Source organism: Microtus ochrogaster, chromosome 1 (assembly GCF_000317375.1).
Source record: "Microtus ochrogaster isolate Prairie Vole_2 chromosome 1, MicOch1.0, whole genome shotgun sequence".
Taxonomy (NCBI): Eukaryota; Metazoa; Chordata; class Mammalia; order Rodentia; family Cricetidae; genus Microtus; species Microtus ochrogaster.
Window position 1 is genome coordinate 123598098 of NC_022009.1, and position 19411 is coordinate 123617508.

The 19411-nt window shown below is 44.5% G+C and overlaps 1 protein-coding gene across 2 annotated transcripts in view; it reads left to right on the top strand.

Moving 5' to 3' along the window:
- The window catches only part of Dchs2 (dachsous cadherin-related 2), a 189409-nt gene extending 170226 nt beyond the window's left edge, over positions 1 to 19183 (top strand). For both annotated transcript variants that reach the window (XM_026785466.1, XM_026785495.1), the window contains exons 16-20: positions 979 to 1130; positions 7562 to 7692; positions 9851 to 10137; positions 11544 to 11676; positions 13927 to 19183. In XM_026785466.1, coding sequence (XP_026641267.1) covers positions 979 to 1130; positions 7562 to 7692; positions 9851 to 10137; positions 11544 to 11676; positions 13927 to 16538 — 3315 coding nt within the window. In that variant the 3' untranslated portion in view covers positions 16539 to 19183. The remainder of the gene's footprint in view (positions 1 to 978; positions 1131 to 7561; positions 7693 to 9850; positions 10138 to 11543; positions 11677 to 13926) is intronic.
- Positions 19184 to 19411: the final 228 nt, after the last annotated feature.

Genomic DNA, 19411 nt, shown 5'->3' on the forward strand with positions numbered 1-19411 from the left:
CCTGTCAAGGCAGACAGGTGTGGCGGCTGTGCCATCCTCAGAAGGACGGGGTGATGGCTCATTGGAGAGAGCCCTTGCTGTGTAGGCCTGAGAGCCGGAGCTCAAGTCCCAGGCGGCCTGTCAAGGCAGACAGGTGTGGCGGCTGTGCCATCCTCAGAAGGGGAAGGCAGGGCCTTCATGGGGCAACCAGGCTAGCGGACTGGCTAGACTAGCTGACTCGGTGGACTCCAGGCTAAGGAGAGATTCTGCCTGAAGAAGTAAATGAAGACATCTAATGTCGACCTCTGGTCCCCCCACACATGCAAACGCAAACATCAAAAGTGAGGAAGAAAGCTCAGGGGAAGAATTGCCATTCAGTGTATGGAGTTCCCTGTAATCCGTGCTCTTTGTCGAGCCAGCGTGAACCCATGGCAGAACTAGAGCTTCCAGTCAGGCATATTAGGGGTCTCCAGAAAACTCGCCAGTTGCACACTTATAGCTTGAGACATGTGAGTGACATCTGGAACTCTTTCAGATGAATGTGAGAACATTTTCTGTCCCATTATCCAGACCGTTAAAGTCAAAGGCAAGTGTCAGCTGTCTGTTGGCATGACTCAAAGCCAGCACTTCTCAACCTGTAGGTCCCGACCCCTTTGGGGTTGAATGACCCTTTCACAGGGGTTGCCTAAGACCACCAGGAAACAGAGAAATTTGCACTATAGGTTATAACAGGTACCAAATTGCAGCTATAAAGTTTATATCAACAAAACTAATCTTGTGGCTGGAGACCACCACCTACTCATGAGGGACTGAATGAAAGGGTTGCAGCAGCGTTAGGAAGGTTGAGAACCGCTGTGCTGAGCATTGCTTTGTTTTGTTTTGTTTTTTTTTTCAATGTATTTAATAATCTGTATTCTTTCCTAATGCTTTTCTCTGAGAGGCAGGCTTGGATCACATTACAGGTTAAATCTTTTCTAATGGGAAACTGATTTCTCACAGGTGTTTGCTACTGACTCGGATGGTGGATTGAACAGCTTGATTAAGTATTCCATCGTCTCCGGCAACCAAGCAGAAGCCTTCCAGATGGATGCGCTGAGCGGGGTGATAACAACAGATTCTATCCTGGATTACGAGTCCACCCACTCATACAGGTGCGTTCGAAGTTCTCTCTCATTGGAGAGTTCATCCTTTGCTTTGTCCCGACAAATCCTTTGGTACCCTACAGTCGACCTCCAGGCTCATTCCAGCAGTCTTAGCAATTATTTCCCGTTTTGAAAATGCGACTGGACTAGGTCGCAAACTTGATGCATCCTTGTAAGAACCGAGGAAGCGAGTTTCAAAAGACAGCATTGGTGCCGTGCCTGGAGCGGAAATGCCTTCTGCAAAGTCTGTGTCACTGTTCCACAGAGTAGAAAAGAATTGCGTGCCTTTTTCTAATCCTTCATTCTTTTTTTTTGTGTGCAGAGCACAGCCTTGTCACCAGGGCCCTTGTTGTGGCTTGCTCTAGCAGAGGGACCTTATTGAAAGCTGACATTGCCGTTAAAGATTGTGGTCTCGAGTCTGAGGGATGCCAGCTTTCACAAAAGGCATCTCTGCTGCAGGCCTGTTCACTGACTGTAGGACTTAGGGTTGGTAAAGTCCAGACTCCCATACAGATTCTTTCAGCATGTAACTCAATAAAGCCAAGGATTCTGAGAAACCCCAAGTGGCCACAAGTGGGTATTCCTCAAAGAATGGTGGCACAGCCCTTGAACAGAACACCCGGGAACCAATTTCTAAACCCAGGTCAGCGACAGGGCAGGGATCGAGGGCCCCTTATTCAAAGAATCGAAATGAAAGTCGACATGGTTGCAAAAGTACCCAGGCAAGCTTATTTAAAGCAAGGCAGTAGAAAAGGCTAGAATACAGCCAAAGGGATGGCTCAGTGGTTAAGAGAACAGGCTGTTCTTGGAGAAAACCTGGGTTTCTTTCTCAGCCCTCCGATGGAAACTCACAAGCATCTGTAACTCTGGTTCAGAGCTAGGGCTGGGTGGCGGTCCATATCCTCTTACAGGCTCTGAGGAAGCAGTGGGCATGCAAATGGTGACCACACATGCAGGAAAAATATCCACACAAATAAAACAAATAATGTAAAAAATAAGAGGGCTAGAGAGATGGCTCAGCGGTTAGGAGTACTAATGGCTCTTGGGAATTGAACCCAAATCCTCTGGAAGAGCCATTAGTACTCTTGAATTGAATGGGTTCAATTCTCAGCATCTGTGTGGTACTTCACAACCATCTGTAACTCAGGGAACCAAGGTCCTCACATAGACACACATACTGGCAGAATACTAATGCACATAAAAACTAATTAATTGATTTATTAAAAGAGGAAAAGGGCAGAATGCATCGCACAGAAGAAGCGCCCTCCCCCGCCCCCCATGAAGGAAGGTCTCAAGGGCCCTGACTGTTGTTGAGAGCTTCTTCTTATGGGGTTTAAGAGAAAGAAGGCTTTGGTTTCTAAAGGGGCATAGCGAGGGTAAATCTCAGCTTTGGTGGATAAATTAGATCCTATAACATTTATGGCCTGTGCATACCCATTCCCATGGCACATCTGATTTGATTCCTATGCACACCCAGTCATGCATAGCATTAGGTGGTCAGTAGCCGATTCTCCCTTAAAGTGTAGAGGAGACACAGTTGTGCCTTATGGAACAAGCTCCCCAAACCAGTTCAGGCTGGATCAGCCCTTCAAATCGTACACTCTGAGTATATCTGTATAGATACTGGGTGAGCTCGTCTGTTGTGGGGGAAGACAAAGATAGTCTAGAGATGGATGTATGTGTAGCCCAACGCAGGTGTGTGTGTCGGGGGGGAGCAAGGTTGCTGGACATGTGTGTTTGGAGAGGGATGTGTGTGTGTGTGTGTGTGTGTGTAGAGGAGCTAGGCTGCCAAGTGCATGATTGAAATAGAGGCATGCACACAGACAGCACACCAAGGACAGGACAGATTACTGAAGTATTCCCTGTGCTTTCCGGCCTCGAGCGTATGTAGGAAATAACGAGCACCCTAGTGTTTATGCAGCATGACCATCTGAGAATAGGAACATGCTCCTATTTAAAACACTTCTCACAAGCTCTTAGTATTGCTTGTCTTCAGAGAGACTTATCAGCGTTGTGGTAAAAGGAAGTTTGTCTTTCTTGTTTATGTTTGGTTTACAGTGTAATAGTATCTTTGTGGTTTTCCCTCCAAAAGCCTTAAACGTGTGTTATAATAGTTGCTCCTTATCCGTGATGGGTGTGTTCTGAGGTTCTCACTCAAGACCTGTAACTTACTATTGAGTTATTATTATTATCACTTTGTTTCTAAATGCCACTCAGTATTGCCATACAGTGCCAGAGTTAATCTCTCTTTCCTAGTTTTGTGCCCTGGGGGCTCCTTTGTATCACTAACCCTGTGATCTGAAGGAGCTAATAATTAACTCAAGAATTACCCGAACAGAACACCGCTCTATAGCAGGTGATTGAGATGGCTAGTAAGTTAATAATGGTTGGTTGATACATACAGTGTGGATACGTTGGACAGAAAAAGCAGCTGACATTCTGGGGAGGAAAGAGTACAGTCCTGGGAAGTGTCACCAACATAGTAAAAAATGTCGCTATTTAAAACTTATGGCTTGTTTATTTCTAGAATTTTCCATTAATACTTTTGGATGGTGGTTGGCCATGAATAATTAAAATGTTGAAAAAAAAGCAAAACATGGATCCAGGGTGTGGCTACTGTGTTTCATTTAATTCTTAAACCCTTTCATAAGGAAATTAAGGCAGATATTTTATGGATTAACAGTGCAAGTTACAACGGGTGGCTTATTCTGGGTTGCAATCCTATTTGAGAATCAAATTTAGTGCTTCTGAACTTCAGGTACACAGTTTCTGCCATATGAGCTACAGAATTAAGGAAAAAATAAGTACAAAACACTGTTTCAGTATGCGAGAAGACTTTCGTTTTCACGAGGAAAATACAATGTATTTGTGTGGTCAAACACTGAAGGCTGGTTGAGTGAAACATGTTACTGCGGGGATTGGATTAATTTACCACCCGAAAACCTTTCCTTTCTGAAAGGCTGGTTAAGTGTCTTGTTGTTTTGTGATTTACTATATTTCAAAATATTGCTTCAGCAGTATTTTTAAAAGTTTAAAATCTCATCCTAACTTAGCAGTTAGGAAATTGTTGTGTAATATTTTAATGTAATTGTTAAAATTATTATGCTCAATGTATAAATATTCTTCTCTTGCCTCATTGCTGCCACAGTAATTTAAAGCACGGAGAACTTCCCCTCCACAGGTGGCTTGAGTGTTCTCTCACTGATTGCAGAGACTGCAGTAATTTCAGAGATACCGATAATCTGGATGTCCCGGGAACCAAGAACTTTCCGATTGTGAAGGTTTTCTGTCACAGAGTTCTTACTCAATGCAGCTTAGTTAGCAATTAAATCAAACGGTTCTTAACTTTTTCCTATTTGCGTCATGTTCCCAACATTTAAATTAGTCCTAATATTTAAAAAGGCCTTTCTCCAACTCCCCATGAATAAATTAACTCCAAACTGTGAGAAGCAAAAGCCAAGAGTTGACTGCCCCTCCTCTGCCATAGAAGTAAATTCCCAGGGCCCTTGTATATCTGCAAAGGCCGTCAATCATATATACGCCTATGTATGCTTATGCATGCCTGTGTGTGCATACGTGTGTGTGATGGTATAGAGGTTAAAAAATATCTTTCTGACTTTGAAAGGCATTGCTGTTTTATGTTCTGAAATCTGTTTGATTCTGAAGCCTTGTGCAACCTCTGTTGTATGCTATTTTCTCCTTTCTCTAAAGAACAGTTTGGGATTCTCTTTTTGCTTATCATTATATTGTTTTTAATTTTGGACATTAATTTTTAGGTGTGTGAGTGAGTGTGTTTGCTGTGTGCACACGTGCCATTGCATGAGAGCGGAGCGGAGAGGGCCACTTGTGTAGCAGGTTTCCCCTTTCTACCTTATGGGTCCGAGGGACTGAACTCAGCTCGTCAGGATTGCTGCCAAAGGTTTTTTCTCGCCGAGCCATTTCACGCCTCAGTCTCCAGTGGGCTCTCTTTTTGAACTGGATGAGGGACCCTTCCTTTCTCTCCTCAGACATGGTCTCATTGTGTGTTTCTTCCCTTTGCCCATTTATTTCCTTGTTTATCTCAATTATTATTTTAGTTTGGTGTTTGCCACTTTGGGTTGTTGATATGGATCCTATTGGATGAATGTTCAGTAGACACTGGCCCCTTTGAGGTGTTAGACTTCTTGTTTTGTTTGTTGGTTAACTTTTGTTTTACTTCTCAAACACATCAAACAAGAGACTGAAAAGGATTAAAGATCATGGAAGAAAGACTTTGTGTAAGATAGACAGGAACATATGAATGCACGCACACACACACGAATCTATTTAATACATATTTATAATGCAAAGCAAGCATATTTAATAGATGGCGTGAAGGTCATTTTTAGTGCTATGTCTTTGGCTATCTTCTAATCTCTGGCCTCCTCCCACACTTTCCTCTATCCACCATGGCATCTTGTATCTTCTCGTCTCTTCTGCTTCCAACGTGTTCCCATTGTGTGGTTTAGCCTTGGGGGCTTGTGTGTGGTTTAGCCTTGGGGACTTGTGTATTTTTAAATATCCTAGGTGTCCTCTCAGTGGAAGTCAGGGAAGAGGAGACAGACCTGAGACACCATTTAACCACCCCTTACCAGAAATCCTAACAGTTTTTATATCCATTTCTGGTATTAGCTGATACTTTTATTTTTCAAAAAGTTTCAGAAGGAACAGAAAATTCTCAGTAGACGTATGAGATAAAGTGGAAAGAAAACTTTTTCGATATCTTCTGCCAAGAATGTCAGTATTTTAAGGAAATGAAGCGAGATCTAATCTGGTCAAATGCCTCGTTGGAAGTGGACTATGGTGAGAGAAGCCTCCCACGCTGGGAGAACAGGACAAGACGTTCTGGTCGCAGGACGCCCAACACTTAGAGAAAAAAATGAAAAAAAAAACCCTATGATGATGAGCTCTGTATATACAGCATGCGGGGGAAGGGGCCCGTTAGGAGGAGCACAGGTTCTGAGTTCAGCAAGACCTGAGGTTGAATTCTGACTTTACCATTTAATAAACCTCTAACCATGGGAAAAACTTCAGAAACTTTCATCAACCTTCATTAAAGAAAGTATTAAAGTAAGCCATCCACCTGTTTTATACGAACTCGTAGAAGAGACAGACAGGTCAACCATCAGAAAGATAACTCTTATGGCAGAAAAATGTGCACCGTGCTGTGGTCATGAAGGGCTTTCAGATCTCGTGACAGTCAAGGGACTTTACAGGAGATGTGAGCGTCAAGAGGACATTGGAGTGTAAAGAATGTCCTTAAGAAGGAGATGCAAGGGATGTTTACATCACTGTTCAGGATTTCAGACTACTAATTGTTTTAATTAGGTGCCTGTGGGACAGGGAGAGAGGCTGAGAGCCGGTGCCTGCGGAGGCCAAATGGTATCAGAGGTGGTTGTGAGCCACAAGTTGTCAGTGTTGGGAACTGAACTTGGACCTTCTGGAAGGGACGTTTACACTGTTAGCTTCCCCACACCATCTCTCAAGCCCTAAGGATGCAAACCATCAACAGCATTTCGGGTAAACGGGTCCAGAGACTGGCTAGCACAGGTACATGCTTCTCTATGTTTAGCACAGGAAATCGCATACATTTCTGGATTTAGTACTAAACATCTCAAGTCCCAACTTGTCTAGGCTTCACTGGTCATGAAAACATTGAATTTTCCGTGTTCTGGGAAACCCTTAGGTCCTAGATTTCAGCAGGGTGTTTGATCACCTGAGACTCTGATGATAGGGACAAAATAGGTCAAACACGAATCCAAGGGACACTGAGGAGATCAGCTGACCAAGCTTGCACCTAGAGGATGCTAGAAAAGTAGCAAGAGAAAGGGAGTAGTTGGGGCCAGCAGCAGTTGCTCTAGCTTGGGTGGTAGAACAATTCCCTGTAGCCCCAGCCCAGTGAGATTAAATCACATTGTGTGAGTTCCTTCAGAACCCACCAGTTTCTCTGCAGGCTGAGCACATCACGAACCAGTCACTCCTTCACCGTGGCAGCAAGCTCTCCCAAGTCTGTGTGTTTGAAACTTGGATCTGAAAGCTATCCATATTTAGCCATCATTTTGACGGCATGTTTTGATGGTCCAACTAGATGGAAATAGGTAGCAATCCCCCTGCAGTAGATGGGCACAAGCGTGGTTGCCTGTACTTACTGCTTAGATTATTCCTAGTAGGATTTCAAAGTCTGTCTCCAAGAAATTATGTGGCAGTCTGCTGGCGTTGGTTCCCAAAGCTTGTCAAAAATACATAATTCTCAAGCTGCCGTTCTTGTGAGATGAACTGTAAAAGATGCCGTTTAGAAAAGGCCTGGGAGAAATAAAAGCCAGTGAATTCACATAAAAAATTAAACTAGATTTGATATTTATGTGTTTTTTATACTTCCTAGATGGCGGCTCATAACGTTCCTTGATTCTTTTCCAAAACAGCTTGATTGTGCAGGCCGCAGACAGAGGGGTGCCCAGGCTTTCTGCTATGACTCTCGTCGAGATACAGGTGATTGACATAAACGACAACGCCCCGGTCTTTCTACCCTCAGAAGCGATAGAGATTGCAGAAAGTAAGTGTGCCAGTTTGGAACCAACTTTTAATTAACGTGTGCATTTTATTTTACAACCGGATGTTACACTAAGCATTGGTTCCTCTACAGCCGGGCAAGCCAGATCATTTTCCCTTCATTTTATTGACTACACAATAGAAGTTCATAAGGAAAATATCAAACGTCATGAGAGGTAAATCATAAAACTCGAATTTGCATTTAGATGGGCTTGAGACTGAGTCCCTCACCTCCATCGTTCTTTACAGTGTGCTCATGTGCAGAGGAAAATTCCTGAGACACTGAATGTACTCCAGACAGAAGCCTTTGTTGCTGCTGTAAGAGTCTCTTGACCTTTGCTGTTAGACCCACGCTTCGTTGGTCTTGGAGGGATGCTCATGGCAATAGCTAAGTTAACAGGATAAGGTGCAGAGTCAAAACGTTCCCTAACATAACCCAGCCTTCAGCATGAGCACCACACCACTGGTTGAGACTGAACACAATGGGTTTCGTGCTGGACTGACTGAGTCATTTGATGTGCAATGACTCCATAGTCTGGGAACCCAAAATTGTCCCTTGGTGAATGACCGAACTAGTAAAGCCAACTTATCCCTCTATAGACAAAGTTGGACATGGTGGTGGTCTCTGTCTCTCTGCTTTCTCTTTTCCTACCAAAGCCACTCCTGAAACAGTGTGAACATCTTACTGTCTTTGCCCTCTAAACAGACTGTACCAAGCCCTTTCTGCAGAAGCCTCTACATACAGGGTCATCTATAAGTGTCCCTCTCTATGAACAAAACACATTTCAGGTTTATCGCTCACTTTTGATATCTTCATTTGATTTGATGGCCGTGTCCTGTTCCTGGACACATAAATCAATGTTAAAATACAACAACATGGCTGGTGTGAATCTATCATGAGAACAAATTACATGAATTGAAATCTACTGAATGGGCTAAGAGCTTAGTACTACCAAGAATTCTTCCCCAGGAGTGAAGAGTGAAAATTATATATCCCATATGCAGTGGAACAGTTCTGAATGTCTTGGAAGAGACTTTCCACCTGCACCAGACTAGACTCTTGGAAATGAAGTTCCTTTCACCAGTGGGTTAGGTAGGGAACCCAGTGGTGTGTGAGACACTGAACAGGTCATGTGTTCAGGGAGGGCTTTTTCGTGAGTAATAGTGCACTAGTAAATAGTGAATTCGCTACCCTTGGAATACTTTGTTTTCCCTTAGCCCTGGGAATCTGAATTTTGAGAAATTTAAAGCAATGTCTGTCATTATCAAACAAATATTTTTCTTTCTTTCCTCCCCCCCGCAGAGAGTAAGTACTAAATCTTGCATCTGTACCTAAATATTTTTATTCAGCTCTGTCCTGCTTACAAAGTTAATTATTTGAATAAATTCTTTGAAAAATGTCTTTCTTCCTCCCTACACTCTTGAGAATGTCTATTCAGTGGTGTGGGACAATGGTCTGTATTCTGTCAATTATATTTTAAATAAACACAGATTGGCCAGTGGCCAGTAGCCAGGCAGGAAGTATAGGTAGGATAATCAGACAGGAAGTTGAGGTGGGTCAATGAGAACAGGAGAATTCTGGGAAAAAAGGAAGCCCATTCCTCTGTAGTTTTGGCCCAGCCTCAGAAGAAGCAAGATGTGACTGCCTCGCCAAATAAGGTACCAAGCCACGTGGCAAACACAGGCAGGAAAAATGGGCTAATATAAGTTGTAAGAGTTAATAAGAAGCCTGAGCTAATGAGCCAATCAGTTTATAACTAATGTAGACCTCTGTGTGATTTATTTGGGACTTAATGATTGTGGGAATCGGGTAGGACAGAAAACTCAGTCAACACTGTGTGCCACAGTAAAGCATTCAGAATGGCTTCTGAATCTGGAATTGTGCTGTAAGCATACAGTGGAAAACTGTAATATAAATCTGGAGTATAGCCTGCTTCCTCAATTTTCTCCTCTGTGGTAGATTTTTCACTTTTATTGGACTGGTAAATTCTTCTGTGTTTTGATTTAGCCTGTAATGAGCTTTACATGAGAAATCATGCCAGAAAAAAAAAAAAAAGAAAATCATTTTAGATTTAAAATGAAAATACTTGGGTTGCATGATTGAAGCAATGTCTTTTGATGATGAATTTAATGGAAGCTGACATTGGTCCTGATGATTGCAGATTCTTTGCCTGGTGTTATCGTGGCTCGGGTATCCGTTCATGATGCGGATTTGAATCCAGCTTTCACCTTCAGTTTTGTCAAAGGGAGCAACCCCGGAGCCAAGTTTGCTATCGATCGGGGCACAGGAGTAGTAGTGCTGGCGCAAACACTGGATTTTGAAGAGGTTGCTGAATACGAACTGATCATCTGCGTTTCTGATTCAGGGCACCACACAGAGGGTTCCCTTATCATCCGTGTGCTGGATGTCAATGATAACCCTCCAGTGTTTTCTCAAGACATCTATCAGGTAAAGAGATGGAAAACTAGAAAGAACGGGGAATGGGGCTGAGAGAGGGCTGAGAAGATCAAAGCCCCGCCTGTTCTTCCGGAGAACTTGAGTCTCTTCCCAGCATTCATGTGGGAACTCCCAACCTTCTGCAACCCAGATCCAGGGAGCCTGACACCTTCTTTAGAACCTGACAGACACCAGGCGTGTGTGTGGGGACAGACTGACATGCAGGCCAAACACCTATACACATAACATAAAATATAATAAGTAATAACAGTGAGTGATGTCAGCCTTCCACCACTGATGATCTGGCCTAGGCTATCAGTCCTCACTGTTGTCATACTGAGTTATTGCTGCAGGCTTTCCTCTCATATTGTAGACTAGAAATCAGCTGGAATTACTTGGCTCATTTATTTCAGTTTACTGAGTGTGCAGACCACCAGTCTTTTGTGTGTTCTCCTTTGTGTGTGTGGAGTTGGAGTTGAGGTGTTCACAACAACTGGAATTGGCCCTGGATTTTCAAGGCCACAGAGAAGATGAGATCGTTTGCAGGATCTGACAAAGTTTTGGACTATCATTCTTTGGATTAACATTTCACACAGATGGTGAGCCAATCCAGGAAGATTTTAGATTTTAGGGCAGACTCTATGCTTAAAGCAGTCAGGACAGAGAATGGAAACGTATCCCAGCACCCTTCAGTGAAGCCAAGGAAAGATGATGAACATGAGAACTTAACCTAAATAACCATCTTCCACGATGCCTTGCTTGAGGGACGTAGTTAATATATCTGATATGAGGTTAGTGATTGCATTACCTTCTGCCACTCAGAAAAAAAAATCTAGAAATAAAACGTTTCATAGAAAGAACCAGAATGAGTGAAATTAAAATAGTTTTTGGAGCCCAGGGACTATTAACATAATCACTTCGATGTATCAACTTTACACATCAACAGGCAGGTCTGTCTTAGTCATTGTTCTATTGCTGTGAGGATACCCCATGACCACGGCAACACTTATAAAGGAAAAATTTAACTGGGTCTAGCGTACAGGTTTAGAGGTTCAGTCTACTCTCATCATGGTGGGATGCACCGGCAGCATGCAGGCAGACATGATGAGGGAAAGGAGCTGACATTTCTGTATCTGGATCCCTAGGCAGCAGGAAGAGGAAGTGTCACACTGGACCTGACCACCAACAGTGACACTTTGTCCAACAAGGCCACCCCTACACCATCAAGGCCACACCTCCCAGTAGTACCTCTCCCTATGAGCCTATGGGAGTCATTTTCATCAAACCACCACAAGGCCTATGAAAAGCAGATCGGGTAGTTTCTTGAGTCGAAACCAATGGCATGATGTCAGGTTCTGCGGCTACTCCTGAAGATAAGATATTCACAAGCATGATGCCTTTGTCCTTTTTGTCCTCAGGTCACAGTTCCTGAACTAGTACCCGGAGGGTCCTCTGTGCTGACCCTGTCTGCCACAGACATAGAAAGCAGTGAGGACATTTCTTACAGGATCGTCTCATCATCGGAGGGATTTGCGGTTGATCCCAGGAATGGTGAGTTACTGACGGAGACGTTAGGGCATCATCAGTGACAGCACAGAAAGGCAGAAGCATCCACTTTGAGTGTTTCTGATGCAGTCTTCCCCAGCTCCTCCCACTCGCTGCGGTTGTGGACACTGCTTTCTTTCTTACCTACAGTGGGAATGGTAGTGGTTGTTCTTCAGATTCTCAGTGGCTAGAACGTGAAGGGTTTGGGTTAAATGCTACTCAGCAGGAAGAAATGCAGAGACACCCACCACCACCACCCATGGGGTGACACCCATGTTCATGTGTCCCACCAACAGGGCTTAGGAAGCTCTTCTGTGACTCAGTGAGAATCAAAATAATGTCTAAAAGAATCAACTCATTAATGAGAGTTTCTTAGAAACAGAGTGTAGAAGCTGTTTACCCAGCACAAAAATATCCAGCAATAGTGCCAAATGCTCAATAGAGATAAGAGTAATTTAAAAACAATTTAGTGTCAGTCTCTACCAAATACGAGCCATCGCAGTGTTCTGCTTCATTTGGTGTCTTCCATGGCCCTTTGTATTTTTATCAGAGGGGCATCTGTGCTGTACCATGTACTCAGACAGCAAAGCTCACTCAAAGGTTTAGACGGGGCACAGGGGCCTTAGTAGTGAACAACACTGAATGCTGAACTCAATAAAGAGGGCTAATCAGGAGCATGGTGTCCTAGGGGGCACACTCTGGGGAAGAAAAGGACCAGGGCATCACACCGTGGTCTCAGCTCTGAGCATCGCAGCCTCCTTGCCAACTGAGAGGTGAGTTTAAAATGAGATGTAAGGAAGAATTTAGGTCCAAAGCATCAGAAGACTCATCAGGTCTTGTGATGAGAGAATACAAATATACACAACTGTAGGTGTGTGCGTGCGGTGTAAGTGTAAGCGTGTTAGGGACGTCACTGTAGGTGTGTGCGTGCGGTGTAAGTGTAAGCGTGTTAGGGACGTCACTGTAGGTGTGTGCGTGCGGTGTAAGTGTAAGCGTGTTAGGGACATCACTGTAGGTGTGTGCGTGCGGTGTAAGTGTAAGCGTGTTAGGGATGTCACTGTCCCCTTTCTCTCTCAGTCTGTTCTCATCCCATGGGCATCCATACACTGGTGACTGCTGTCCTGGCTCAGCCTGTAACCGTGTGTGATGCAGACCCCTGAGTGTTTCATTGGCAGCAGGACTGTGGCCTGATGGGTGTTATGAACAAATGTTGCCGCAGTGTTGATTAGAATGTTTTAAGTTAGCAATTGCTATCAAGTCCGTCTAGTTCATGTGTAACTGTCAATGACACTTGGCATTTAAACCTCCCCGCTACACATTTAATTTTAGTAATCACACTTAAAAATACTTCAATAAAAATACCATTGTGTACACACTTGTAAATGTCATGTATTTAGCAAAATAAAAGATGCTTGATATATTATATCATTAAGGAAAAAGCCACTTGTTGAATTAACCCCTGATCTTGAGAAAAAATATCTTTATTATTAAGCCCTCCACATTAATATTACACTGCTCTTTTTTTGGCTGGAATTATTCCCTGAGTGTTCTGAGGCAGCGAGCATGTGGTGTGTGCATGTGTGTGTGTGTATATGTTTGTGTATGTGCGCGTGTGTGTTTCTGTGTGATGATGTGTGTTTATGTGGTGTGTGTGTTTGCATGTGGTGTGTATGTGCATGTGTGTGTTTCTGTGCAATGGTGTGTGTTTGCCTGTGGTGTGTGTGTGCATGTGGTATGTGTGTGTGTTGCCAAGCACACTTGAGTGCTTGAATATCCCGGCCATTTCATTTTTATTTTGTTTGAGAGAAGGTCTTATTGTCTAGTCTCAAACTCTCAATCCTCCTGCCTCAACCTCCCAAGTGCCAGGATTATAGGCATGCACTACCTTATTCAGCTCAGAATAGTGACCTTATGCTAGAATATTTCTGTACATATTTTTATAGATAATGGGATAAAATAAAAATATATGAGACAAAAGTGTACTTTCTTTTGAAAAATAATCAAACAATTTACTATAGAGATAAAATCCAGGAAAAATGTGGCAAAGGCAGTCTCAAGGAGCACATTTAATTGTAACTTGTGATTAGCTTTGAAACTTTTATATAAATATAATAATTTTGAAATCCATTTGCGCTGTTTGTAACGTCACACGTCCAGCAAGGAGCAGTGTGCATGTGCTCACGCACCAAGCGTCCGCTGGCTCAGGAGATCCTGAGCAATGAGTCCACAGCTTTGACTAATGCTCTCATTTTGCAGGCACTGTGTTTACTACGGGTTCTCCATTGCTTCTGCATAAAATATCAACACTCCGACTTCTCGTTGAAGCCAGCGATGGTGGAACTCCCTCGCTGAGGGCTCTGACGCTCGTGGAGATAGAAATACAAGACGTGAACGGCTTTGCTCCCGAGTTTACGGCGGGGCACTACAATCTCAGCTTGAGGGAGGATACGCCCACTGGAAGCACCCTCATGACGTTTACAACCCTTGACCGTGACTACACTTTTGAAAACACACACACTGAGTATTCCATCATCAATGACTTAGACAACTCCTTCCACATTGAAACCAGCCTCCTTCCTTCGGAATATCCCCATCAGCAGAGCGGGGCCCTGGTGTTGCTTCGTGCTCTGGACAGAGAAGCCAGGGCCAGCCACAAGCTCGTCATTCTGGCCTCTGACCACGGCTGCCCGCCTCTGAGTTCCACAACTGTCGTAGCAATAGAAGTCATGGATGTCAACGACAACGCGCCCACCTTCAGTAGCCGGCAGTACCGTGCCCACGTCAAGGAAAGCACCCCTGTCGGGAGTCACATCACTGTGGTGTCGGCACAGGACCAGGACGTGGGCTCCCATGCGGAAATCAGCTATGACATCATCTCTGGAAACGAGAAGGGACACTTTTACTTAGAAGAGAGAACTGGGGTTCTTTATTTGGTGAAACCTCTGGATTACGAGGAGACGATAACATTCACTTTAACAGTCCAAGCTGCTGATGCAGACGAGACACACGTCTCTTTCGCTGCTGTGCATCTCAGTGTGTTAGACGACAATGACCACGCCCCTCTGTTTACGTCCTCCACCCTGACCTGCGCCGCTCCTGAAAACCTGCCTGCTCCCTCGGTCGTGTGCTCTGTCTGTGCCCTGGATTTTGACGCCGGGCCTTATGGAGAAGTGACGTACTCTATTTCCTCACCCTGCCTTGTCACACATGGGCTGCACCCCTATCAGGATGTCTTTGTCATTGACCCTTTAACGGGGGACATTCGAGCTGAGCAGACGCTGGACTACGAGAGTGTTACCAAGTACTGCCTTGTCGTCCAGGCCAAAGACAGAGGTGGCGCCACAGCTTCCCTGGAGGTCTGGGTGGAAGTCGAAGGGATGGATGAGTTTGAACCCATCTTTACTCAAGACCAGTACTTTTTCAGTCTCCCCGAGGAAGGCCAAGGATGGCAGCTGATTGGCAGAGTGGAAGCCTCAGATGCCGACGACGGCGATGACGGGGTCGTGCTTTACTCCCTCAGAACTCCATCCCCTCTCTTTTCAGTAAACAAAACGAACGGCAATATTTATTGGACTGGAGCCCCTTTCCTAATCAACAGTCAGCTCAGCAAAGAAGACACCCTGGAAGTGAGAATAACTGCCCACAGCCCCAAGCCCAGCTCCAAGTCCGCATCCTGCACCGTGTTTGTGAATATCTCTTTGCCATCTGAAGGACATCACAGAGCAGTGTTTGCCCACAGTTTCTCCATCAGTCTTGTGGTCTCCTTTTTAGTGTTCCTCTTGCTTGTCTGCACTCTACTCGGACTGATTTTAAGACATAAGCCCAACAACCCACTGCCCAGTTATGAGGAGAAGACACTGTCATCCCCACAGGATGATCCCCGATTGACAGGGGCTCCAGGCAAGCTCCAGGCTGGGCAGCAGACCCTGGAGTATGGGGACGTGGCGGGATCTGGTGGAGCTATGCCTGCTGAATGGTTGAACCTAATGAATGCCATGGAGAAAGACATCCTCCACCTGTGCAGGCGTTCACATTCCAGCAGCCACTGCTCTGTGGATGGAGAGACCGCAGAAGATAAAGAAATCCAGAGGATAAACGAGCAGCCTTACAGAAAGGACTCAGATTCTGTACTGAGTGACCAGGGGTCCAGGGTGCCAGACTCGGGCATCCCCAGGGACTCTGATCAGCTTTCTTGCCTGTCAGGAGAGACAGATGTGATGGCCGGGACTGAGCTGATGGAAGTCAGTCACGTGTTTGAGGGAGGAGAGGAAGGGGAAGGCTGTGAGGAGATCTATGTTCAAAATAACGGATTATTCCAGAAAAGAGGGGCCAAAGCAGATGTTTTGGCTGATGATAGCAGGAAAGAGTCTGCCCCTTCAGTCAGTCAGGAAGGAAGGTATGAATCTCTTTCCACTCAGGCAGTCCCTGCTGGTGGTGCCAGAGATAGCTACGCCTGGGATTACTTCCTCAGTTGGGAACCCAAGTTCCAGCACCTCGCCTCGGTGTTTAACGACCTTGCCAGACTAAAGGACGAACATTTGCAGATGCTTGGTGTTCCAAAAGACACATCTTTTGTTTTCCCGCCCCCTTTGATAACAGCTGTAGCACAGCCCGGGATTAAGGCGGTCCCTCCGCGAATGCCAGCCATCACCCTGGGTCAGGCTCTTCATAAACTCCCCCGATCGCCCCTTCCCTACTATGACGATTCTCTATCAGAAGCCATGTCTCCCAGCTTCTCGCCATCTCTTTCCCTACTGACGATGCAGACTCCCGCCAGGTCACCAGCCTTGCCAGGTGGAGAATCTGTAGGAACCCACGGACGTGGCGCATGCCGTGAACTGAAAGCTGACGACGAAGTCCGAGTGTAGTGAGATTGTGGTGTTGACTCGCAGCTCATTCAGCACTCGGCAGAGACAGACAAAAAGACACAGGCAAGTCTGGCAGGAGGGGTTCGCGCTTACCCAGCATCCGGGAATCTCCGTAGACTGCACTTGTGAAATCTCGCCCGTTTCAGTTTCTCGAAATTTCCTCCTGCCTTAATGAGAAGTTATTTAGTCTTTTAGACATTTTGGGTTGCTCTCAGGACACACATTTGTGGACATTAACTAGTCTGTTTTGTTATTCCTGTGTTTTGTTACTTGTTTTATTGTTTAAAATTTATGATTTGAGTATTCATCAGAAATTATGACTGGAATTTTTCATAACTCTGGGTTGATATGGCCCAATAAGAATTCTTGATTGAACGAAGCAGAAAGGACGTTTTCCATGTACGGCTGAAATGAACAGGATGATGCTTAGGCCAGAGACATGTTATCTTGGCCTTTTCTACAAAACGATACCCCCTCCACTCTTCTGTCCAGATAAGAGACTTTGAAGATTAATTTATAGAAATTATTTCATTTTATTTTCTTCTACATATAGTAACTTTGTGTATGAGATAATTTATCTAGTCAACGCCCATTTTTAAGGTTTGTGTAGATGAAATTATGTTACTAGCTAATTATAATTTTCATAGAGTAATTTAGCAGTATATTTTTAAATGAAGTTTTTTTATATATGAAAGTTTCTACTATTAAAGTTAAGGGTGGGTGTCAGAAGTCTTTCTTCCATTTACTTATCATCACTTTGTTGTTACCTGGGACAGTTCCGCAACAGGGTACAAAATATTATGCTCTACAAGGTCCTGTGTCAGAAGCCCACCTGATCCACTCAGAAAATTACCTAGACGCATTAGAGACTTCACACGGGTGCTTACATGAAGTGCCACCCTGCTCTCCGACAGACCAACAGGGCATCAGAGATGCCTTTCCCTGCTAGGAGGCTGTGTGCATCCCAAAGACGAGAATCCACAAGTCATCCTCCCATGGGATGCAGGCAGGGTGGGAGGACCACAGCCAGGCTTTGGGATTACCTTCTGGGAATTCCAATGAGAAGTCTCGAATGCATCTGGGTAATTTTCTCGGTAGATCAGGTGGCCGTCCACTCTCGAAGTAGTTCTTTTATAGATTGTTTCCATGGATACCACCTGTGGAACTAGGTGAGGCATTGCATTTGCTTAAAACCGTTGCAGGTGCAGTTTGATATCTGGTCGAGTAGGCCAGCAGTTCAGTGGCTGCCAGTGCTGATAGAATATAAGAGTATATCTTCTTGCTGATTCAAATGCAGAGCGTGTGTCTAAACCACATTAGGAACCAGTAAGTGTGATGGCCATGAAGGATTTGGATAAGCTGGAATTCCAGGGAAATCACATGTAGGCCATTTAAATATTATAGTACTGATTCATGTCTCTTTTTATCTCTGGGGCATCTGAAGTAGAAATTTAATGACTTTTGCTAAAAGACAAAAGAAATCCACAAAACTGTAATTATTGCACTGTGCCAATGGGTTTTCTCTTGACTGTTTTCAGCAGAGTGTGGTTGGTCATAGGAATGCACTCATAGTGTTTTCTTTGCTAATTACATGTGAAAGCTTTGCTTTGTAGCAGATTTATGTGTTAACCATGAATGCCTTGTTTTTTTAAATGGGTTATCCACCCTTTTGTAGAAAAAGGGAGTTACCCATCTAACCGTTCACTAAGTTTTTCACCTTTGATTTATTACTGAACATGATTCTGTGGGTGTTTCCCCCCTTGCTATTTCATATGACAAGACATATGTGGATCTCCGTACCAACTTTAGCAGATCTTTAATTGATGACTTTATTAATCCCGTTGCTAGCACCGCCGCACCACGGAGTGACAGCCACAGTCCAGTGGAGGGCAAGACGTGAAGATGGTGGGGGAAGAGCCTCCTCAGGCATCCATGTCGGCCCTTTAAACCAGAGTGCTCTTTCCTAAGTAAACAAATAGAACTTCAGCTGTCTTCCTTCAAGTCGGGTATTAAGCTCCCTCATCTGTTCCGTGTTACTTTGCTGATCTCCACACCGGCTTTGGCACTCGGGAGGGGGTACAGAACTTGTTAGTGGAAAATCATATTAAGCCCCAAATTCATAAGCTATAAAATAAAAGACAGTTGTCTCTTGTGGAATTTTTGGCTGCCTGAAATTCTGGACTTTCTTGTTGGCAGCCTTAAAAATCCTGGTGTAAATCAGTACCAAATGGATGTCAAAATTCTACATCCCACAAGTAATCATTGGATCAGCTTCCAGAACGGATTCCTGGGCAAATATAGGGGGAAATGCTGTGTCTTTAGGGAATTGCTCATTTCACTGTTTTTAAGAAGATCGAAATGTGTTACTCACTACCGGCAGCCCTTATATATGGATGTTTAGCTTGATTTGTATGCGTCTCCAACAGGGGCAGGACCTGTTTCCCCACACCTTTGTCCCCAACTTCTCTGTGTTGTTTTCTAGAAGCGCCAGAGGTGAAAGTTAACTATTAGCTCATCATTTCCAACATGGCTGCTTTTGTTTCCTTTTGCCATTGTGTGCATGCTCTACACTAGGACAAACAAGCTTTGACGGAGGGTCCGAGGTGACCAGCCGTTCCAAAGCAGCGAAATGCAGAGGTGAACATGGCCGGTAAAGATTTCCAGATAAGCTTGTGGATGTTATCTTCACAGTGTGTTTTACTCGGGTGGAGAGGATAGAGCAGGTTGTTTGACTGTAAAGGAAGGTTAGAATGGAAAAAAAAAAATCGCTCTACCAGAGGAATCCTGGGATGGCCGGAGCTGGAGAAGCTTTGCTTAGCTCCTAAGCCAGGTATCCCAGTGTGCGCTTCGATCCATTTTAGGCATCAGAGGAA